At 41.0% G+C, this 25,498-nt stretch overlaps 1 protein-coding gene across 1 annotated transcript in view; it reads right to left on the minus strand.

Moving 5' to 3' along the window:
• The window catches only part of cspg5a (chondroitin sulfate proteoglycan 5a), a 49,126-nt gene extending 31,086 nt beyond the window's left edge, over positions 1-18,040 (minus strand). The window contains exon 1 of the mRNA XM_062423181.1: positions 17,883-18,040. Within this exon, the coding sequence (XP_062279165.1) occupies positions 17,883-17,979 (97 nt within the window). The 5' untranslated portion in view covers positions 17,980-18,040. The remainder of the gene's footprint in view (positions 1-17,882) is intronic.
• Positions 18,041-25,498: the final 7,458 nt, after the last annotated feature.

A 25,498-nucleotide genomic window follows, 5' to 3' on the forward strand; every position in this document is an offset into this window, starting at 1 on the left:
CTGGATGCTTTATTTGCTATATTTATGTCTTGTTGCAGGTTGTAGACGCATGAGCTTGATGTCAATGTTTTGCAATGCATAAATGTCAGGAAAACATGCTGACATCGATAAAAGGAACCAAGAAGCTAAGAGGCTACGATAGATCTAATAGATCGGACAATACGGAACCAGCTCCCATTGAGAACTGGTTCCAAATTGCTCTCCCCGGCTCCTGGACTCACACTTCTGTCAGACTGAGCATGACTTATACACAATCATTTAAAATGCATACACACATGGACAAAGTATACAGATGTGCAAAGTCTGTTTAATCTGTTCTGTTCTGTTCTGATTCGGTTTTAACAACTCATTAATTTGGCTGTTTTAACACAGATTTAAATGCATAAACAGAAACAGGGAACAGCAAACTGGCTTCAGCCTGATGCCCTACATACTGTACATTGTTATCTTTATTCTCACTGTTAAATAAACAGATGAATACATTAATAATCTTCCAACCTGGTTTCAATGCTAAGCTGTGGTGCCTGTGACTTTCCTAAACTGAAACCTAAAACATCACGTTTAGCACATATTAGTTAAAGTAATCATCATTTGGAATATTATATGATGCTCTAGATGCAAAACACATTAACTGTATCCCATTAATCTGTATCTAGTTTGTATCTTGCTCTAGTGACCCGACATTTCCAAAGTCACACATCAGCAGCAAATAAAGCAGAAAGCTGCAAGCACAAAATGAAATGTGATCAGGTTCTAGTCTAGTGGAAGAGGTTAACAAATATATTGAGTTATAACAAAAACTAATATTACCAGAAAAACCCACATATGGGAGAATATTAGTTACAAAGTCAATATTAGTAAAACCTAAAATATTCCACTCCAAAATTATTAACACAGGTGGAAAAACTCTTCTGTCATTGTGCCTCCGACTCCTTGTCTCCATAGTAACAGCCGGGTAATACCTGTCCTTCAAACTTATTATTTATAGACGCAGTGAGCGTCAGCAACATTACCTTCAGGTTTGGTAAATCACAATGCGCGTGCTAAATAACATATTTGCATTTTCTCCTCCCTGTATTTTACACACTGGGGTTGAAACGCCCCATATTACATTCATTATGGTAAACTACTAATATTACATTCATTACGGTAAACTACTAACATTACATTCATTATGGTAAACTACTAATATTACATTCATTATGGTAAACTACTAATATTACATTCATTATGGTAAACTACTAATATTTCATTCATTATGGTAAACTACTAATATTACATTCATTATGGTAAACTACTAATATTACATTCATTACGGTAAACTACTAACATTACATTCATTATGGTAAACTACAAATATTACATTCATTATGGTAAACTACTAATATTGGTAAACTACTAATATTACATTCATTATGGTAAACTACTAATATTACATTCATTATGGTAAACTACTAATATTGGTAAACTACTAACATTACATTCATTATGGCAAACGTACTAAATAAACAGCGCGTACTATCTTGCACAGTTGAAAGACGCAAACCTCAGTGCGCTGCGTTAGTAGATCAGCTTGCACATTTTTTGCAGGTGATGTCAAGTTTGCACACGTTTCTACACACGCAAACCTTTAGTGAATCAGGCCCATACTGTACATGGGCAGGTACACACTCACACACACATGAACTCACACAGTGGTGTCAGTCTGCCAGAGATCCTCACTGTGCGTCTCCGGACTGAGCGCCAATTAAATGGAGTTGTCTCCCTTTCAGCACCTCGTTAGCCTAATTGGATTAACGAGGGGGAACCTTTTGACGAACTGCTGATTTAGGGGCAGCGTAGCAGCTCTGTGACAAGCAAAATCATACAAGTACACAAAATCTGAGCTAAATGTGACATAAGTCATTCCAAATATAGTATAAATGCACAAAACTGCATCAAAGTGAGTTGCATTCGTTTGACTTCTAAAATGAAATAATCTATCTTGGTTTGATTAACTGAACATGAGATGAATCACTTGCATAACATGATTACTAAACCTTCCAAGGATTTTTTTAATTCTGCACATGAGAACAATTAATGTCCTCATAAGAGACCTATGAGTCAGGATTTTAGGGATCACAGAGCTCAGTTTCAGTAAACATGAAATGGAGCTATTCATCGGAAAATCTATCTGTTTACTTCAGATCAGTTAAAGTAATTAACAAAGAAGACTCGTGCTTTCTATCTCATTGATGGCCTTGTGTTTTTGAAATTATACAGTACGGTTTCAAATAAATTCAAGGTCCCATGGTTTATATGAACCTTAATAATCACATTATTCCCTGAAGGCCTGTTTTGAAAGGAAGATTTACTGCTGGTTATGACTGACACCAAAATGTTGGAAAAAAGATAAAAAGATAAAAGCATCAGGAGAAAAAACAGGAAAAGGGCCGTAACATTTTCACTATTCCCTCCTTTAAAAAAAAACGAGTACAATTTGTGGGCTTTATGAGTGATGTGTCGTATATTGTACACATGTGAGATGTGAAAAACCAGCTGTGTGTGTGTGTGTGTGTGTGTGTGTGTGTGTGTGTGTGTGTGTGTGTGTGTGTGTGTGTGTGTGTGTGTGTGTGTGTGTGTCAATAAATGCCTGGAAGTTAGCGAGTCTCTGGATGAAGGAATTTCCTGCCGTGCTCGGTTTCAACAGCAGAGATCCAGGACTGACTTGTTTGAGTCACTTTTACATAAATGCCAATTTGGAAACCGAGATCAACAGATTTACTGACGAATAACTGGCACCATAAAGTCAAGTGTCACATAGAGCTAGAAGATTCATTAATTTAGTTGATTGACGGACAATTGATTGATTGTTTTGAAGGCTGGTTCCAGCTTCTAAAATGAGAAGGTTTGATGTTTTTCTTGAATATTTTAATATTTAGACAGCTGCTTGAATAAAACAAGCAATCTGAATTTATCAAACAGGCACTTTTCACTATATTCTGACAGATTATTGACCAAATTATTACTTCATTCAATGAGAAAACAATCAGAAGATTAATAGATAATGAAAACAAATATCAGTTGCAGCCAGGCGGGGAGTTCTGGTCCTCTGAAATGATGCCAACGCAGAAGTAACTTAAAACTGCATTCTATCAAAAGACCACCAGGGGGCGACCGTTTTGGTGTCAAAAGGACTTCCGTCTCTATACAAGTCAATGGAGAATTCACCAACTTCTCACTTGATTTCTAACCTCAGTAAACGTTTTCAAAATGTGTTTATGGTCTCAATCGCTAGTTTAAAGCCTTCTTCAATGCAGTATGATGTTCATTTGGGACATTTTGGCCTCCCTGATTTTATATTTGACGATAAAGCAAGGTATGCATTAGAGCGTGGCTACGTCGTGATTGACAGGTTGATTGGTTCACAGGTTCAGGAGGGCGCCTCTTGCTCCTCCTGATGCCCATATAAGTAGAATCCCTGTTTTTATTTTTCCCGGCATGCACCTGAAATTTTCAAGATGGCGCTGCCCAGATCCGAAATTATTCGCTTCCAAGCAGCAGTCCGCAAACCAATGGGTGACGTCACAGATGTTACGTCCATTTTATATACAGTCTATGGTTGCAGCTCATACCGCATGACATCAATAAAAGAAGTAAGTCTGAATTTAAGGATTCTGTTGAAAGCATGATTGGTTTCCACATTTTGAAAAGTGAACAGCTTTATCCTAAGATTGAGGTTTGCAGAGAGGACTGTAGGCTCACCTGAAACTGGATTTGGATTTAGTTGTTTGTTTTTACTGGCAGTGGATCAACTAGCGAATGGACTAAAAAAAGCTTGATCTAATTCAGATCCTTTGTTATTTTTGTACCAGGTGGTTAAAACACAGCAAAAGCCCCGTGAGAGGGTGAAACATGAGTGGATGATATCACTGAATGGTGGTGAGAGAGGCTACTAGAGCAGCTTTGGATTAAAAAAACTACACTTTACTTTGTTTTAACCCTCCTGTTGTCCTCGAGTCAAGGAAGAAAGGGAGGAAGGAAGGAAGGAAGGGAGGGAGGAAGGAAGGAAAAGAGGGAGGAAGGAAGGAAGGGAGGAAGAAGGAAGGAAAAGAGGGAGCAAGGAAGGAGGGGAGGGAGGAAGAAGGAAGGAAAAGAGGGAGCAAGGAAGGGAGGGAGGAAGAAGGAGTGAGGGAGGAAGGAAGGGAGGAATAAGGAAGGTAAAGAGGGAGCAAGGAAGGAAGGGAGAGAGGAAGAAGGAAGGAAAGGAGGGAGGAAGGAAGGAAGGAAGAAATGAGGGAGGAAAAAAAGAGAGAAGGAGGGAGGGAGGGAGGGAGGGAGGAAGGAATGAAGCTAGGGGGAGGAAAGAAAGAGAGAAGGAGGGAGGGAGGGAGGAAGGAAGGAAGGAATGAAGCTAGGGGGAGGAAAGAAAGAGAGAAGGAGGGAGGGAGGAAAGAAGGAAGAGAGGAAGAAAAGGAAGGAAGGAAAGAAGGAGGGAGGGAGGGAGGGAGGAAGGAAGGAAGGACAGAAAGATGGAAGAAAGGGGAATGGAGGAAGGAAAGAAGGAAGGGAGGAAAGAGAGAGGAAGGAAAGAAAGAGAGAAGGAGGAAGGGAATAAGGACAGACGGAAGGAAAGAAGGGAGGAAAGAAGGAACAGTCAAAACAGACGGGGTCAAATTGACCCGGGAGGACGACACGAAGGTTAAGCAACATTTTATATACTGTATTTACATCTAGTATTTTATTCATGCTCAACTAATCTCACCCACATTGACTTCTTTGACTATTTCAGGGTATTTTCCAACCTTATAGTTTGGTTTGCCATTTGCTATTTAGCTCAACCTTTCAGAGTATTCTCAACAGTCAGATCAGATTGAGGCTAAATCATGTTCCCACCAAAAACAAACCACATTTGTTTGGTCTCTGCACACTTGAGTAGGATTGCTGTGGAGATAACCAACCAGAGTCTGATTCAATTGGACTAAACAATGCAGGTTTGGAAACTCCTTTTAAATAAAATAGCAAATCTAGGACTCGATAAAAGACCAAGATGGAGATTTCTTTGCAGCAATTAGGACTTAAAATGCGCAAGCCTAGCTAAACCAACAATGACCAGTGTCTTTTTCCCCCAATTAGAAGCAGAGAACTGGCAGACTAGACATCAGCTGGCAGGGCCGAGGTCCAGGTCGGGTCGAGTCAGGACAAGTTAGTTCAGGGTTTTTTAGACTCAGTCTGGGTTCAGAACAGAAAGGACTAAATGATACAAAACTGAAGGAATAAAAGAGTCTCTGTTCATTCTCACTTTAGATGAGATAATCAAAGAGTGTTACATAAGAGGAGGCCTCACACTGCATGACTGTGAATCTGTTTATATGTGTGTGTGTGTGTGTGTGGGTGGGTGAGGTCTGTCATAGGCTACTTTTGGGGACAGGTTTCAGACTCAGGATAGGTTCACCGGGTACGGCTTGCCTAACTGGGACAAAAGTTGTAACATCAGTTTGGAAAAAGCTGACTTTCGGGTCAAAGGTTAAGGTTAAGTTAAGGTAAGGATTAGGGCAAGTAGGGGTCATGGTTACAAAAAGTCTCCATTGAATTAATCTAAATCGGTGTAATGTCCCCAAAAGTGACCATGATCTGATCTGATGTGTGTGTGTGTGTGTGTGTGTGTGTGTGTGTGTGTGTGTGTGTGTGTGTGTGTGTGTGTGTGTGTGTTGTCTCTCTGCCAGTGTAACCCACTGTTAATTGGGGTGACTTCCAGCTCCTCTGGTGAAGGGTGTGGATGGTCATAATGAGAGGACTGTGTGTGTGTGTGTGTGTGTGTGTGTGTGTGTGTGTGTGTGTGTGTGTGTGTGTGTGTGTGTGTGTGTGTGTGTGTGTGTGTGTGTGTGTGTGTGTGTGTTGGTCACAGCAATTGTTTTGGGGTGACGGCGCCTCAAGGCCAAGTGCTGTTGGCCCGCGTTGGCGAGCTGCCGACCCTCAGGCTTCGGCTTTTGTTTAACCCAGATCAGTTTGGAGAGGGGAAGCCTACTAAACCACCTATAGACCAGGACCACTCTGATTGGCTGTGACAGACTGTAAAGATGAACCTGATTGGTTGTGACAGCTAGGGCCCGCCGGCCTGCTTGCTGACCCAGACTGGACGGAAAGGGGAAAAGGTTCAGACGGCGGGTCGTTGGAGGCAAAAGCAAAAAATGAAAGATTACAGTCTGCTGTAGGAACAATATGGAGGTGCAATCTTGGAAAGGTCAGCGGAGAAATCATAAATGAGTTTTATTGCCTCTAATTACATAACATGTCATATCCCATTACAATATGACTAATGTGTTGCAACATAAATCACGTTTTCTACGCTGAGCATTCAAATAGTGGTTCAAGTCTAATGTTTTGTTTCAATTTCCACCATTTAGAAAACACAGCTTTTAAAAGACTGACTTCACTGAAACTCATGACATCATTTTGTAGTCACTTATTTGTCTAATAAACAAAAAAAGGTCTGATCTTGATCTTTGTGTCGTCCTCCCGGGTCAAATTGACTCCATCTGTTTTGACTGTTCCTTCTTTCCTCCCTTCCTTCCTTCCGTCTGTCCTTCCTCCCTCCCTCCTTCTCTCTTTCTTTCCTCCCTTCCTTCTTTACTTCCTGCACCCCGCTTTCTTCCTTCCTTCTGTCCTTCCTTTCACCCTCCCTCCTTCTTTCCTTTCCTCCCCCTACCTTCTTTCCTCTGTCCTTCTTTCCTTCCTTCCTCTTTTCCTTTCTCCCTCCCTCTTTCCTTCTTTCCTCCCTCCCTCCTACCTTCCTTCCTTCCTTATGTCCTCCATCCTTCCTTCCTTCCTCCCTTCCTTCTTTCCTTTCCTCCCTTCCTTCCTCCCTCCCTCCCTCCTCCGCCTTTCTTTCCTTCTTTCTCCTTTCCTCCCTTCCTTCCTCCCTTCCTTCCTTGACTCGAGGACAACAGGAGGGTTAAATCATGTATTGGTTATAAAGCGTTGTGCTTCCTCGCCCTCCTACCTTCCTTATTTCCTCCATCATTCCTTCCTTCCTTTCCTGCCTCCCTTCCTTCTCTCCTTTCCTCCCTTCCTTCCTTCCTCCCTCCCTCCTCCTTTCCTTCCTTCTTCCTCCTTTCCTTCCTTCTTCCTCCCTTCCTTCCTCCCTTCCTTCCTTGAGTGATGTGATAGTTTAACAGTGTGACATCAACCTGAGTGGAAACAGCAAACACTGGAAATGATCTTCCAAATATCCCAAATATGTTGGCTGTATCGACAAAAGCCAAAAAAGCGACAATGGAAACAGACTTTGCAAATAAATCATGACATTTAGGTTTGACTGGCACTCTTTAAATTACATCATCTTTTATGGATTAATGGCCAGCTGTTTATCTCAACATCGTAACTCCTAAAAATTTGGATAACAGCAGTGAGTGGAAACACACTTGAAGTTTCTTTAATCCGATTTTTCCCCCATTTCTTTTGCAGATTTTTGGGAAATTTGGTTGAAATTTGCGACTACAAAATGAGGTAACTGTGGTCAGCTGTGGTTCAGGTTTTTCTGCATTTTTGGAGAGGTGTGAGAGCATTATTATATCATCTTATTAATGTCATGAAAATGTTCGTACAGAGCGGACCACATACCGCTATGGGATGGAGATGAAGTGTGAGTGAAGAGTGACTGAGAGCCTCTTTAACTCATTCTCATTGATTTCAGCTTCAAATACCACACACACACACACACACACACACACACACACACACACACACACACACACACACACACACACACACACATTCCTCTCCTCTTCTCTCATTCCCACACTCACTCACTCGCTCACTCTAATGAATAAGACATGAGGCTTTTTTATCTTTACCCAATGCTGCTCATTAATATCGATATAAAGAGGAAATGCACATGTCTGCAATCGGCTCTAATTGAAAACCTGGGCATCGATTTTTCCACCATCTCTCTCTTTTCTTCGCTCTCTCCTTCTTTCACTTTTTTTTTCTCTCTTTCTCTCGCCATCTCCTCATCACCACTTCATCTTCTCTGTCTCATCTCATTTTGTCCTCTCTTTCTTTCCCTTCCCTTCCTCCTCCTCATTTACTTATCCTCCTCAAACGAATCTTTTCATTTTCTGAAATCCTTTTTTTTTTCTCTTTCTCCACACCCCCTCTGTCTCACTGTTTCTCCTTCTATCTCCTTCCATCGCATAAATCCTTTCATTTCTGACTCCACAGGTGGCGGAGGAGGATGGAGGAGGAAGAAGGATGTGTTGCCATGGAAACGGTCTCGGCCTCGCTAGAGTTGATGCGGCGCCGCACACCCAACAAGATCTGAATCTGCACGTTAAACAAACACACAGAGGCTCACAGCTAATAATAATGTGTTTATCTTTGGAGAACCAGGGTTTTATGAAGATGAAGAATATGATACTGTGTGTGTGTGTGTGTGTGTGTGTGTGTGTGTGTGTGTGTGTGTGTGTGAGAGAGAGAGTGTGTGGACATGTGTGCATGCATGCACGTGTATGAAGCCATGCATAGAAGATTTCCACTTCTACACACATAAGCGTTACCTCTGCTTTTAAAGCAGTTAAACCAAATGATAATTGACAGATGTATGTGCGTGTGTGTGTGTATGTGTGTGTGTGTGTGTGTGTGTGTGTGTTTGTGTGTGTAGATCTGAGTGCATGCATACTGTATGTGTGCATCCATGCATCTCCACTTAAACAGCTTCCCTTGTGGCCTGATTTCGAACGGTCAGTCAATTAAGATTCAAGTGTGTAAGCCTGTGTGAGTGTGTGTGTGTGTGTGTGTGTGTATGTGCTTGTGTGTGTGCATGTGTGTTTTCCACTCTTACACAGACAAAACCTTCACATCTCCCCTCTTACACCCCGATTTTTTAAATGTTTAGTCTGAATAAAAATCCTCATAAAAGTAAAAAACTACTTTATGTTTGGAGACATGAAATCAGGGTGAAAATCAGTTTGCAAGATTCTGCTCCTTAAAGAAAGAATCTGGGTATTTTCCAGCAAAAATTGGTGGGATTTGTAAAAAACCTTGCATACAACAACTCATTCAAATGAATCAACAAGATACACAATTTCTAATGTCGCTCCAGAATATCACATATCACCTCTCTAATATCTAACACCACCAATGTCAAGACAAATCACTGTTTAAAACAACAGTTTCCTGACCCTGACACTATACGCTATAGCTAAGGCTTTTTTAGGTTAAAGGCTGGTTTATAGCTCTTCTGCACCGATGCACTCAAGGCAGAGAAAACCTGTCAATGTGATAAACGTTTAACTTTGGAGGAAAACGCTGCACACTTTCTTCCAATTTCTCCTGAAAGTCCTGAATGTCAGATAATCTATTTGAGAAAGCTACGGTCCTGTTCACTTCAGCTGGAGCACGCTGATGCCCCTCAGGCACAAAAAGGACACGGTCAAAAGGAAAAGGAGATTAAAATAACTATGTGGCTAAGGGTTACGGAATGATCCTGTTTAAAAGAAACCAAAATTGACTCTTGGTAGGAAACAGGAGCTGAACTGCGGTTTCTGTTCATTCAATCCTCACCACCGGCTGCCTTAATCGTTTTTAACATGTTTTGTGTTTGAGCGTGTTGTCGAATGTTCCAGCGGTTACAGTCCTAACCACCATAAACCAACACAAACCTCTCTGTTATTTGCACATTACGAGTTTTATCAACACTTGCACATATTCCAATTATTTTATTATAAAGTGCCAGATAACAGTGCCTATCAGTATTTCCTGAAGCCCAAGTTTATGATATTAAATGACCTGTTTTGTCCACCAACAGCCAGTATTTAATATATTATCATAGAAAAACAGCAAGTGTTCACATTTGTGAAGCTTGAACCAGCAAATCTTTTGAAATTTTGCTTTTCCTTCCTTCTTTCCTGTTTGAAAGGAGAGAAGGAAGGGAGGCAGGAAAGGAAGGAAGGAAGGATGGAGGAAATAAGGAAAGAAGGAAAGAGGGAGGGAGGGAAAAAGGAAAAGAGGAAGGAAGGAAAAAAGGACAGAGGAAAGAAGGTAGGGGGGAGGAAAGAAAGGGAGAAGGAGGGAGAGAAGGAAAGAAGGAGGGAGGGTGGAAGGAAGGACAGAAGGAAGGGAGGAAAGAGAGAGGAAGGAAAGAAAGAGAGAAGGAGGGAGGGAGGAAGGACAGACGGAAGGAAGGAAGGAAGGGAGGAAAGAAGAAACAGTTAAAAAAAGACGGGGTCAATTTGACCCGGGAGGACGACACGAATGTTAAGACGGGCCTTTTTTGTTTCTTGGACAAATAAGTGACTACAAAATGATGTCATGAGTTTCAGTCAAGTCAAAAAAAGTGATTAATTGAATCATCTTTCAGCTGTGATTGCTGTATTGATGGCATACATAAAAAATAATTTCCTTGGAGGGATAATTCTTCTTTATTACATAAGTTTAAACATGAACTGTGACATTAAACCAACCAAATAAATCCTCTTCTCTAGTTATCTGTCTTTGTGCTGCACCTGGTTTGTTAGCGTGACAGGCGTACGTGTTTGTGAACGCGCCGCGCGTGTGTGTGTTCGCACAGCCGTGTGACGGGTCGGCTGAATGCTAATATGACAGTCTGCAGCAGAGGACGGCAGACGAGGGAAAAGAGGAGCGTTCACTGCTAGACGAGAGAGGAGGCTGCTGTGCACGAGCATGAACTCAATGACTCGCCTCACCAAGGACACACGGTCTAGCACCTACGTAGCACACTGTGACACACACACACACATGCACACACACATGCACGCACACACATTTTAAGGCAGCTAAAAGCAAATGTACTGTAACATACAGAAAGAGACAGGTGTCAGCCTACGCACAAGCAAAAAGATGATTTCTTATTCCATTTTCCATTTTTTCGCCCTTTCTCTCTCTCGCTCTCTCACACACACACACACACACACACACACACACACACACACACACACACACACACACACACACACACACACAGGCCGCCTACAGTACATGAACACACACACACAAACATGTAAATTACTGTTGAAGGGCACCCAGAGTTAGAGAACAACGCCAACTCAGCACTGCTAAAAAAGCTCACATATCCTAACAGCTTCATCGTTGACCAGCGGGAACAGAAGCAGCCCGTCACTGTCAGGATGTTCGGGATGACCTTCTCCGAAACTTTTGGACAGACCACGGCCAAGGACAGCAGCAATGACGCCCCAAACAACTGCCACACCTGAGAGTCAGAGCCGCAGCAAAAAATACGCCCTCATGCTGACGAGGACGATGACGTGGAGGATAAACTCCAACACAAAGAGACACTTACCTGTTGGAAGATTCAACTGCTTTTTTTGCAAGATATTTGTCATTTCTGGTTGTGCTACTGCAGTGATATTAAAGATTTTAATGCTAAAACATGCAAGGATAACAATAATTGCAGGGCTGTGACTGAATCATTATTTTAATTATCAATTAATCTATCAGTTATTATGTCAATTAATCATTTTAGTTGTAGAAATGTCAACAAAATAGTGACAAAATTGCATTCACAGTTTCTCAGAAGCAACAGTGATGCTTTCAATTTGCTTATTTTGTCTGACTAATAGTTGAATACCTTACGCTGATCAATTCACTCTCATATATGACAAAGAAAAACAGCAAAGTGTCACATTTGAGAAGCTAGAACCTAAAAATGTTGATCATTTTTACTTGAAAAACGACTTATTATTATTAATATATACATCTTCTGTTGATTGTTTAATTCCTTTCTATTCATTTTGCAATATCTGTATGTAATATGTGAGAGTTTTAAATGTTAACATGGTCAGATGAAAGCACCATAGCATCCTGGTTGTGGGTCATTGGGGTATTTTGGTTATTTATTTGCACGTATGACACTTGTATTGTGGTTTTAAACACCTGGATTAGCCCAAATTCTGGATTTTAGGGATCTAAATATAATGTTTACATACTATTTATTTCTTTTGAGAATTACTCTTTAAACATGCAAAGTGCAGGACGTTGAACCCAAGAGACCAGTGTTTGTATCTTGAGTTTGAAGCAGGAACTTTTTGATGAATCTGTGGAGATGCTCCAAGAAACATGAACGTCCCCTGGAGATAAATAAAGTATTTCTCCACATCTAATAAAAAACTTTAAACTAAGAGATAAAGTTTAATAAACTTTAATAAATTACTTTCATTTGAGCTCTTGCCGTGTGGTCCTCCCTGCTTTGTTGTGCTCTCAAACGAGCTGGGCATAACAATTTTCACTTTACAGTATGTGGTTACATGTATGAGGAAATTTGCACCTCAGAGGAAGCTAAGATTACAGAGCACACGTGCATACAAACACACTGAATCACAGAGCGAAGCCAGCAGCTGGTCGGGTCAAGCCTGTGGCCACCTATCTATGCTAATGTTGGCCTGCAGGCAGATCCAGGTGGGAGGAATTACAAAATAGACTGGATCATTTAGTTTCCAAACAAACAGATTTTTATCTGGGATGAGGCACATCATAGCCACAAAGAAATCCCCAATTTAATGCTGTTGTTCCTCAGGGGGAAAATATCCTCAATCTTTCATGTAGTAACTAAAGCTTTTGGCGGATTAATCTAAAACACATTGGGTCAAATAACTTTTTTTTATAGAATCAATTTCAGGTTTAATCCATAATTTAGTCTATTTAGTGTCAAAAAATAATGACAAATTTCTTGTTTTGTTTAACTAACAATCACAAAACAAAAGGTGCTCATGTTTCATAGTGCAGAAAAATATTTTACTATTTGACTTAAATTAACTTTTCTGTACCTTTCCTAATTAATCTAATTACTCTAATAATTCAGGATTAACCATGAATGAAAGTCAACCTGCTTTATTAATTTCAATACTAGTAATGAAATCAGGCATAATGTTTTAGGTCACGATCATTATTGAAACTCGTTCCAGATGTGACGACGTAATGCGTTTAAGTATTTTTTTGCTCGTCTCTTGACTTGAAGTATAAACTACGCACAGATGTTATTATTTTATATTGATGGATGAGGAATCTGTTCGTATTACTTGTTTTTATATTGTTTCAAACTTTTTGTGGTTGCATAGAGTTTTTTTCTGGTAGTGTAATGGTTAGTTAAAATAAATAAATACAATAAAAGTAATTTTCCATCCTTAACTTTCACTTTTTAAATCAGTATGAGTAAATCAAACATGTTAGTTAGCTTGTAACATATCATAGAAATCATCTATTTTCATTATTAGTTTTTTCTCTATTAAAGCAGCTGAATTAATTGTGTGTTCCTGCAATTCTGCAAAACCCTGGATTATGTTGAGTGAATATTTGGGTGACTTCGATGTGGTTAAGGTTCAGGTAAAGGTTCACATCAAGGTTCACTTAATAAAAAACAAATATTAATTAAAAGTCTACAATGTGAAGTGAAATCTGTTCTCCTGCATGAACGTCACAAGTGCTCACGCTCATTCATCACTCTGACTTCCACATTCATCAGTCTGACTTCTCTACGTTACATACTGTATAAGACACACTTCCTGCATTGGTACTGAACACATGCATTGGACCCTATATACTATAGGTTGATGTAATTCATTGAATACAGGGCTGTTTCTGCACAATTTTAACACACAGGTCAAAAGAATACACCAATGCCAATGAGCAGCAATTATGAACAGTCAAGGATGTAAAACTCAATAAATAATAAATATGGCTAAAAACATTCAACACAGCATCACATGGAGGTAAAAATAGCAAGACTATGACCATTCCCTACATTAACAACATAGAAAAATAAGATTAACAGTAATGCCAAATAAATCTAGCTCCTGGTAAGATAAAGTGCAGGTGTGCAAGTCACTGTATTACATTAAGAGATTCAGTCTTTTAGTGGCCACAGGAGTAGAGCAGAGTCTGAATCACAGTCCCAATCTGACACTCCAAAAAAGTAAGAAAAATCGGGACTGTAGGTGTGACATCACAGAAGAACCGATGACTAAGTGAAACTAATGGTTCAGTAATCACTGCAGTCTTTTCCTTTTGCTGTCACTCTGCGAACATGATTGCACGTTACTGTTAATTACTTTCCTAACTGGGCCCGTTATGGCTTCCGTACTTTGACGTGTGTGTGTGTGCGCATTTGCAGTAATTTGATGAAGCGTCACCCGCCATCCCGGCTGCTTTGGGTGTCCATCACTCACTCTGTTGGACGTCAGTAACATCAGACACCTCACAAGAAGCCTACAAAGGAAGCTGTATCTGTAAGTCGCATCACTTACTGTACTCCGGGTTGAACGTTTCAAGGAGAGATTTTAAGAAGTCGTGACGATCAACGCTGACTCTTGAACACGACTGTTCCCAGAATAATATCAAGGCAGACTCGTGCAAGATCTGCCGAGGTGACACGCGACTTTGAAGACAAATTTACACCAAAAAACGCTGCAGCTTCCTTCTCAAATTTGAGTCAGAATGTGTACATCTGCAGAACATCAATCACAGTACGCGGCTCATGAAATCGGTATGCAGGAATAATGAATACACCAGTGCAAATAATGATAGCATCTACAGATTAGAGCTGGTAATGATGGACTACACCCAATACCAGTGGCTTTGGATACACACATACATACACACACACACACACACTGATGAGGAGGCAAGCGGAGAGCCACCAGACTTCACCAGATTTCAATGTGTGCCAAAAGCCAACAAACATTTTGAGCTTAATGAAATTTGAAGTGGGAACACATTACAGCGGCGATACGAACGCATTGTTCTGCCAGCCGGTGTCAACGGATGTGTCTGGTTTCCATGGACACCGAGAAAGAGGCAGGTGAGAAAGGAGGGAGAGTGCAAAGCCATTGTTCGCCCAACAGCCGATGTACCTTTTTATGATTGTAGAAATGTTTTCATGTGTGTATTTTTGTGTGTGAATGTGTATTTTTTTCTTCCTTGCTGCGATAAAAAAAGACTGTGGTGCTTTAGTGGAGTCATGGAGGGAGGATTTGGCTTGAAGATTAACCCACTGCACATCAAAGATAATCTGTCAGCTAGCAGATATGTGTCAGCAGGCCAGAGGAGAAAAGAGATGGAGAGGAGGAGAGAGAGGAGGAAGAAGAGGAAGATGAAAGGAGAGGCTGTACGATTGTGCAGAAAACGAACGTTGGACACCGTTACTCCAACATCCACCACACTAACCGTTTGTGGGGGATGGGAGGGGAGGAGGGAGGGGAGGGGAGGAGGGGACGGCGGCATATCATCTGTATTTAACATGCAGAAAGAGGAGAATTTGCAAATGGCCACTGGAGGAAAAAGCCGACAGTAAATGACTGACGGTACTCTGGTCGGCTGTTGTCAGTTGAGGGCAGTCGGCTCTGGTCGTCTGAGCATCATTCACAAATGTGGGGCAAACTGCCGCCTCCACACTTCACCGGTGAAGCGGAGAGATGTATGTGTGTGTGTGTGTGTGTGTGTGTAGGAGGAGGAGGAGGAGGGGGGCTAGGCCAAGGTTGTTTTAAGGCGTCTCCACCATGTATGCCAACCTCGCTTTGTTAAATATCCACTTGACTTTGACATGACAACCTATTAAGATATTTTCAATCTTGTCATTCAAGCAAACAAGTAGTAATATTTTCTAAAATCTTGCACTAAACCTTTTATAGCATATAATGTGCAGAGCCACACCAGCAATGAACTGGACTACTTGTGTGTGCATCCAAAGCTTAATATGTCTTATTCCTCTGTGCTGTAGACCTCCACTGTTGTCCCAAAAATGATTAAAAACTAACCAATAAGCCACACTGTTGCACTGGGTGACATGTTCTTTATATCATGAGAAGTATTGTCATGTTAGTTTGTTAAGAAACCAATCCAAAGAGTAATAACAGCAATCATATTTTCAGCCTCCAGAGAGTGTATGGCAGATGCAACTGCGCATGTGTAGCTTTCTCTGTTTGCAGAAAGCTTCTTGTGCCACATATCACAACCTCTTGATCGCTGTTATGAGCCTGATGTGCATGTAATCTCTGCCGTGAAGGAACAGGTCACCCGGTGCAGCAGACGTGCTTTATTCCACACACACTGCTCTTATATAAATGTGCATTGCGCTGCATAGACAAGCCTTGTTCATCCTCTCATATCTTACATTCCTATATGAAGCAGTTTGGCTGTATGACTAGGGGACAAAAGCCAAAGAATTACATCAAAATACACCTGCACTAAAAAAACCCTTGACATCCATTCAGTTTGTGGGGAAAACTGGATTAAAGGCAGATCACTGAAAGGACAGTTAGTCAATGTGTTAAATCATTAGATTTGGCTCAGATGTGCAGTTGACAGGGAACATTGCTCTTGGATGTTCCACTATTGTGAAGGTTTTTTGTTTTTTTTCTCCCCCCCCCCTTTTTAGAAAGCTTCCAGACTGATTTTTGTGCTCCAAATAAAACACACACACACACAGACACACACACACACAAACACACACACACACACACACGACTTCACCTTGTAATCACACTCCATGAATTTCATCCAGTGCAGCGAAACGAATCAGCCAGATTATATTAGATTATAACGCCAGACTGATTTCATCTCGCGCACGCTCCTGCATTATTAATCTGACAGTAATGTAGCCCGCCGTGCGCAATGAATCTCAGACAAAGAGAAAGAGAAAGACAGTCCTCCATGTCTTTTTTTTTAATGTTTACTCCTGTGTGTGTGTGTTTTTTTTCTCCTCCCTCCCTCTCAGTGTGTATCAGAATGTCCGTCCAGATCCCTTCATGAATTATTCATCAGGTCCCTCGGCCCTAATCCTCGCCTTTGTGTGGCTGTAGTGCCAGTGCGCCTCCAGGGATCCGGGTTACTGCATCGGCTGGCTGCTGTCACTGTCACAAATCTCTGTAATTTCTCCAATAATATCCCTGCAGTGGCTTACAGTGCGCCTGCAATACTTCCAAGTGTTGTTTTAGTGACCTGATTTTGTTGTCTTTGATTTGTGATTGCCTCCTAAAATGCCACTGTGGTGTCCTATCTGTATTCATTCAATGCCTGGAGTGAGTTAAATGGGGTTTTTTCTTTAACCCCTCCACGCTACATAAAGACCATCAGTGTCTGCAAACATTAAGCTGACAGTGACCTTATTGTATATTTCATATTTAAATGATGAAAATGAAATAATATTTGACGTTAACCCTTGCAATGTGAGATATTACCAAGAGCTTTTACACGATTGTGCCCTATATTTCTACCTTGTGTGTGTGTGTGTGTGTGTGTGTGTGTGTGTGTGTGTGTGTGTGTGTGTGTGTGTGTGTGTGTGTATACGTCGTCTCACTGTGGGTTAAAATTGACCTCATTACCTCTTCTAGTATAGGAGATTGTCTACTACTTGTCTTTATAGTGACCTAATTTTGATTGTATGCAATGTATGTCTCCTATGGCATCTTTATGATAATCCTACAGGGACATAATGTTCAATAATGAGCCTTTAGTGGCATTTTGGTCTCCAAAGACGTTCAAATTTGAAAAATGATGTTCCTACAGTATGATACTGAGGTGATATTTGCTCTAGTATCGATCAAAAATGTGTATTACCCACATTTTTTAGGGGCATGTTCTCCAAATTTCAATGTAATTTCAGTTTGCAGTGACTGTAAAATGAAAAAAGATCAATACAGAGCTCAGAATAATGCCATCATTTAAAAATGATTTTAATACTGGTTGAGTGTGAAGTGCAGGGCTTCCTAACCTACAATCCGAGCCTCACTGACCTCCTTTCTTGCAGCCCTGTGGGAGTGTGTTTCGGTACCCTGAATCCACAGAGAGGACATGCTGCAGCAGCACAAAAAAGGACTAATATATGGACGTTTTTGCACGATTAAAGTGCACAGTGGAGGGTTGTTTCTTACCGTGGACAGACACCGGGATCAAGTGCAGAGCCAGGACGCACGACAGCAGCGTTAGTCTCCAGCATCCCGTGCAAAAGCTCGTCTCCTTCCCCTGCATCCTCGCTGTGCAATGATAGACTAAAGATAATCAGATAAAAACAGGAACAATCCCTGCTCTAATGTTGGTTTTTGTTTTTTGTTTTTTTTAGTTAAAAAGAAAAAAAAGAAAAAGTAAAAAGTAATCCCGGTAAGTGTGTCTTGTTGATTTGCGTGCAGTCTAGACTCCAGCCTCCCTGCGCTTCTCCTCCATAGCCGACTTGCTCTCAGCTGTCTCCTCGTTGCTATTTCACGCGCTCGGTTCACTTAAAGCACAGTGAGGTTGGTTACGGCTCCATTGCCACAGTACAGCGGTCGGAGATGGAGAGGTTGGTGGTTGGTGGTGTTGGTGGAGGAGGAGGAGGAGGGGGGGCGTGTATTGGGAGCGCAGACGCACGCCGTGGCTCGGCTTGGCTTGGTTTGGCTCGGAACGGATCGGTGCTTTGGGCACTTCGCGGCTGACAGGGAAACAAACGCACGGCGGAGTGCAGCGAGCTCGGGCAGCTTTCTCATCATCTGGGGAGGGAGGGGGAGGAGGGAGGGAGGGAGGGAGGTGGGGGATTGTTGATGCCCCCCTCTTCCTCCTCCCCCTCCTTTTCATCCCTCCTCCTTCCTTTTCCCAAGAGGCTTCCCTCCTCCTCCTCCTCCCTTCATCCTTCCCTTTCCCTAAAACTTCCCTCTACTTTTATGCCCTTCAAAGCATCAACACTTCTCTTCCTCAAACTTTTTGTTCTCCTTCCTGTTTTCCAAAGACATTTTCTCTTCCTCCTCACTTTCTTCTCTATCTCGCAAGACTTTTAAAACTCTTCTTTTTTCCATTTTTTGCATATTTTCAGAGATGTTTACTATCTTCTCTTCCATCCATCCATCCCTTCCCTTTCCTCCAACCTTTTTCACCATCCAATCCTTTCCTGACTACCTCAGCTTTTTTGTTTTTCTCTTCCAAAAATAATCCATCCTCATCTTTTTCTCTTTTTTTCAAGATAACATTTTTGTCATCAGCCCTTCCTTTTATCTTCTCTAATCCAAAAATATTTCTCATTTCCTGCTCCTCCTCCTCCTCCCTTTTACTCCTTTCTCTAAACCCATTCCTTGTCTACCTCCTCTCTGCCTTCCCCATGATGCATCTCCATCCTCTTCTTTTCCAGAAACTTCTTCCTTCTTTAAAGTTGTCAAGATCTTTTTGTCCTCGTCCCTCTTTTCTGGAGACATTCTTGTCCTCTTCTTTTTCACTTTCTTCATTTTCCAAGACTTTTTAAACTTTCTTTTCCCCTTTTTTTTCTGTCCTCACCCTTGCACCTTTCAACAGATGATTCCTTTTTATCTTTCAACTCCCCATATTTCTCCCCTCCCTGACCCTTTCTTTTCTTTCTCTTACACTGTTCCTCCTCCTCCTCTTTTCCAAGGTGAGTCCCACTTCCTCCATCTCCATCCCACCCTTTCCTAAATCATCTTCCCCCTTTCTCTTCCTTCAAAGTATCCATATCTTTCTCTTCCTTAAACCTTTGTGACCTTCTTCTTTTCTAGTCCTTTCTCCTCCTCTTCTTTGGCCTCGATGATCATTTCCTTCCACAAAACATTTTGTCTAACCCCTCAGTACCTTTTTTCTTCCTTTTACTCACCTTTCCTTTTCTTATTCCCACCATCTCCTCTTCCATCTTCCCTAAAACTGTTCCTCCACTTCCTCCCTCCATCCACTTCCAAGATGCCTCCTCTAAAAGTTTTCCAACATTTTTCTCTTCTTCACTTTCTTCATCTTTCAAGATATTTACCTACTTTTCCACTTTTCTTTTCAAAATATGTTCTGCTCTCTCCTCCACAACATTGCTGGTGATTTTCCATTCCTTCTTTCAACTCCTCCTTCAGCTCTTCCACTCATCCTTTCCTTTTCCTAAAACTGTTCCTCCTTCCCATCACTCCTGACACTTCTCCTCCCCTTCTTCCTTCCCGTTTGCATCAAAATACTTCCTCTTGCTCCTCCTTCTACATTTCCTGACACTTCTCCTCATCTTTTCTAACTCCTATCTTACTTTTTATAAACTTTTTTTTAACTCCTCCTTCCTCCCTTCCTCCTTTTCCCAAAGTTTTTGGGATTCATCTGAGAGAGCGTTGGATCACAATGGGAGTGCTCACACTCCAGCCACTTCTTTTGTTTCCCATGGGAGATCGGTCTATTTTGAAGGAGCTTAACTTCCCTTCATCACTCTCTCTGTGTGTGTGTGTGTGTGTGTGTGACAGAGGATGAGGCTCTTTGAGATTATGTAAAAAAATAAATGTGGAGTTTGATGCCGTCAAAACAACCAGCTTTGGTTAATAAGATAAGAGACAGAAAAGCAAACAGGGAGGCAAACAAAGAGGGGGAAGAGGAGGGAAAGCATGGGGTGTCTGGGTGAAAATGGGGGTTGGAGGGGTAAATGGGGGGGGGGGGGGGGGCTACAGGGTGATGAATACCCAAGGGCCCCAGGGGTAATGATGGTAGTGGGGGTTGTGGGCATTCTTCCACACAAAAAACATAAAGAAAGAGTGAGGGGCTGGGCAACAGGAGGTGTTTAGTGAGTATATATATGTTTGTGTGTGTGTGTGTGTGTGTGTGTGTGTGTGTGTGCTCCTGTATCTGCACTGTTTATGTGTATGTGTGCATGTGAAAGCAGCAGCAGCGGAAATAAAATAAGAAATGCTTAGCAGCATAGAAAATGTGTTCGGTGAATTGTGAAAAGTAGGTCAAGAGGACATTTTGGTGGCTTTCATTTAAATATTATAAAATATGGTCCCTCAATGGGAGAGAAATGTTTTGGGAGCAGTGTATGAACTACAAATCCTCCCTAAAAATGATGCCAATAACACGCTGAATGACTGCTTCACTCCATCTTCCTCTTTCTGCCTTTTTAATGGATCCACTTATTGACTTAAATGTCACACAACACATATATACAATTACTTCACTTACTACAAATAAATACAGATGGAAACAATATTCTTACACAATACCGCCCTGCAGTTGTAGACTATGCCTCTGACAACCAGTCAAGTTACAGTTTACATCCACATCTGTCCAGACTCATGTGATATTTGTCTGCAGTTAGCTGGAGAACATATGTAGTGACCAAAGAGCCTGATATTTCTCTAAGGAGTTGGTACAGAGCAAAAAGAGAGTGAATATTGGACTTACATTCAGCAGGTGGACAGAAAAATGCCAATACATATTTTTTTTTTAATAGTTTTTGACCCATATTTATTCAAAAAGTAAAAAAAAATACTGTTGCATTCTTCACATTTGATATAATTCATGTTTTTTTTCTCTATAAACGAGAATAATAAACTCTCTCAGCTCTCTGAAAGCTTCATTAATGATTAATCTCGCTTATTATCTGTGACTGATGACGTTTTCATGAATGATTTGTTGTGCAGAAAATTTGGCAGAGACTAATTATGAGGTAAAAAAAACTGTGAAGAGTCTGAATATGAACAGTATGTGAGGGTTAATGTAGGCTTAAACTCGCTCGCACTAGAGACCCTGTTAAAAGCAGCTGGTGAAGGAAACAGGATCAAATATGGGATGTGTGAGGCTGAGGTCCTCCATTAATGTTGAAAAACCCTGATCTTCACTGTACACACACACACACACACACACACACACATTATACCCAGACCTCAGCCTGATTCTGTCTGGCAGCATTGCATTTTTTTCTCTCAGTATTTTGGGGTTAATGCCTCTTAGACCTATCATGTCACGTGCTGTTGTTGTTACATTCCTGACACAGTGCTTTAGCGATATGAAAGAGGGGACAGTGTTCATCAACACATGGATTAAGAACATTTAATCCCTCTTGTTCACCTCTAAAACATTAAGACCCCCTTTAACCCCTCCCCTGGTCTGCATCTACGAGGGAATAATAAATATAATGTCCCCTCCTTCATCACCAGCTCCTGTATGTTTCTCCCCTGTATTTCCTTTGTTTTCTCACTGCAAGACGAAAGAAGAAACATTTCAAAAAAATCTTTATTAAATAATTAATTTCTATTTCAGATTAACAAATACAAATACAAGCTGAAGTTGGCTTTTTTCTATATCACTGTAATTCCATTATTCACAAGTGCAAGTTGCAAAAAGGATAAATAAGTAATGCTCCCCAAAGTTTCTCTGCAAGGAAATGGGTTTAAAAACAGAAAAGTTGGGTCCGTCATTTTGTTCTATGGTGAGTTCAGAATTTTTTGGATTGTTTTTCTTATTTCTTTAGTAATGCTGGACAATCAGCACTTTTTCAAGGAAGATATTTTGACAGATCACAAAAGGAAAATGCATAAATAATGAAGTGAATGATGGCTGAGTTCAATTTTGCTGCTTCAGTTTCAGGATCCTTGTCTAGGGGTCCTTGCATGCTGGCTCACTGTCACACTGTCATGGTTTACAGGGACACTTGAATAGAGCAGAGCCATTGTGAATGGCATTAGTAACACCTGTGCCTTTTTCCCACTATGACAAGTCACAATATCCGCCTATAGGTGTGACAGGCAAATGTACAACATCAAAATAGTTTGCCACTTCATGTTTGCAGCCTCACAAGACTGATTTAATTAAAGTCTCTCATATCAGTCAGAACAGACTGCTTGCTTGTGTCAATTCATTGTTATTCTAGAGCATCCATCCCTATATGTTTACGCTTTGCTGCTTGCAGGAACGAACACAATAAAGCCAGTTTGATAAGTGTGTAATAACAGACCTGGGGTCATTTTATGACCTATATCTCTATACATGCATACAGAATTGTAGTCTCATTAGCTTACTCTGTAACAAATGTGTAGTAATGAGAACAGCATCTAGCCTTGGAGCTTGTTTCATAAGGATGCTGTATACTGCACATATGGGAATTAGATGATGTGGCCTATTGTTAACCGACACATTTTTTCAAGTCAATCTTAATGCACAACTCACGTGTTCATACAGTATACATTAAGAGAGTTATTCACCGTCATCTCCTCCCCATACTGGCTTCTACGCACTCCCTCCCCTCCAATTTAAGAGGTGAAGGACAAAATCAAGAAGTCTTTCAACCTGGCACCATCATATCTCGTGGAACTGATTCACATCTACACACCTTCCCGAACTCTCCGATCCTCCTCCGCCAACCAGCTCTTTGCCCCATCTGCTGACTTAACTACCATCATGGGGTCAAGAGCCTTCAGCCGATCTGCCCCCCCGCCTTTGGAACTCTCTCCCACCAGACATTCCCACTTCTGACTCTGTCTCCACCTTTAAATCCCGCCTGAAAACGCACCTATTCAGAGCAGCATACTCTGCCTCACACTAACTATGCAATCACGTTATTGTTTATTTGTTGTACTGATGCACTTTATAGTCACATTCATATTTATTCTTTATCTTTACACTAAATGTTACCTGATTTATATTGTTTAATGTACTGTTGTTGTGTTTTATATGAGCCTTGTAAGGTGTCCTTGAGTGCTTTGAAAGGCGCCTTTAAATAAAATGCATTATTATTATTAATGACAAAATATGTCATTGGTCCCACACAAACAATGATTTTCTGATCATTAGAAATCACTGTTGGAAGATACATTTGTTTTATGATGTGAAAATGCTATAGTTAAGTGCTTGTTATGTTTAGGCACAAAAACATGTGGTTAGGTTTAGGCAAAGAGCATGGTTTGGATTACAATAAGCACTTTGTTAGGGGTAGGTGTCGATCATGGTCATGTTTTTTTCTTTTTTTAGTATTCAGTTGCAGTTGAAAAGATAAAACATGTGGTGGAAACAGATGGCGATCACATGTGTTGACCCAACCATTCACCAAGAACTCCACCCAACACAGAGTTTGTTTGTCTGTTTGTAATAACATAATTTGATTTCTTCCTTTGTGCCTGTTTACAACAACACCTAGAGGGTGCTGTTACTTAAACATGTTGGGGTACTTGCATTTGTGACTCATCCTGTCTCGTTTGTTTGAGTAAAAACCAGGCGGGGAGTTCTGGTCCTCTGAAATGATGCCAACGCGTAAGTAACTTAAAACTGCATTCTATCAAAAGGCCACCAGGGGGCGACCGTTTTGGTGTCAAAAGGACTTCCGTCTCTATACAAGTCAATGGAGAATTCACCAACTTCTCACTTGATTTCTAACCTCAGTAAACGTTTTCAAAATGTGTTAATGGTCCCAATCGCTAGTTTAAAGCCTTCTTCAATGCAGTATGATGTTCATTTGGGACATTTTGGCCTCCCTGATTTTATATTTGACGATAAAGCAGGGTATGCATTAGGGCGAGGCTACGTCGTGATTGACAGGTTGATTGGTTCACAGGTTCAGGAGGGCGCCTCATGCTCCTCCTGATGCCCATATAAGTAGAATCCATGTTTTTTTTTTACCCAGCATGCACCGGAAATTTTCAAGATGGCGCTGCCCAGATCAGAAACTATTCGCTTCCAAGCAGCAGTCCACAAACCAATGGGTGACGTCACGGATGTTACGTCCATTTTATATACAGTCTATGGCAAAAACACATTTTAAATTAAGCCAAAGCTAATGATCAGCTTTAGCATTATGAATTAGCCATATCAAGTGGAAATATACGAAAGTGAGTGTCAGCTATACATGCTGCACACAACAGATGCTAGCATTAGCATGCAACAATGCTCAATAATACGGAACAAATACGAACACATTCAGCTGCTAAAGTCCTTTGTTCAAGGTAATTCAGTTTCATGGCACTGTATCCATACATCGACGGTGCACTGTATTTTAACCTTATCTGATGATGTTATGTGAACACTCGCAAGTTGTAAACATGGGAAAGAATCTCATCTCGATACTCTATCCTATATGACATGAATGCAGCATTTTGTTACATCAAATGCCTGAGGTTATGAGAATGTAATATTGCTAATGTGCTGCCTTCAAATAAAACCTGGGAGGCGTCATGGGAATTTGTGCACACAATATGGTTGACATTCAAGTGGTTTAAAGGTGCAATAAATGACATTCAGCCTCACTGGATGTATAGATGTAGTGGAGTAAGAGTGACGTGAGCAGTGAATAAAGTCCCAGTTACTTTGTGTGTGTTGTTATCAGAGGTTCTCTTTTTTTTGTTTTGATAGCCAGTCCAGCCACACATGCGTCCTTCAATGTTCCCCATTTCCATTTCCAATATGGTGGCCGTGTCTCAACAGTTCACTAAAATAAGTTTCTGGAAATCATTTGAGGCAGAAATAAGCAATGCAGTAACAGAATCGCGATCCATATTTGATCAGCACTTCCTACTTTGAAAATTTGAATAGTATTGAGTTAAATGACGCACACATTTGTTTTGGTCTGAGATGATGGTGCTACAGTGTGACATCTAGTGGCTGAATGTTGTGTATTGCAACCGTAAGTTGCAAAACGAAAGTAACATAAAAAATTAATGTTGAATTGAAATGTTTGCCCAGTGGTAAGGAACAAAGTATAGCAAGGTTTTCTTCCCACTTTCCATCCAGAATTTGACCATTCAACCTTACAGGATCACCAGCGCAGTGTTGGTCTTTTCAAACA

Source organism: Scomber scombrus, chromosome 7, assembly GCF_963691925.1.
Source record: "Scomber scombrus chromosome 7, fScoSco1.1, whole genome shotgun sequence".
NCBI lineage: Eukaryota > Metazoa > Chordata > Actinopteri > Scombriformes > Scombridae > Scomber > Scomber scombrus.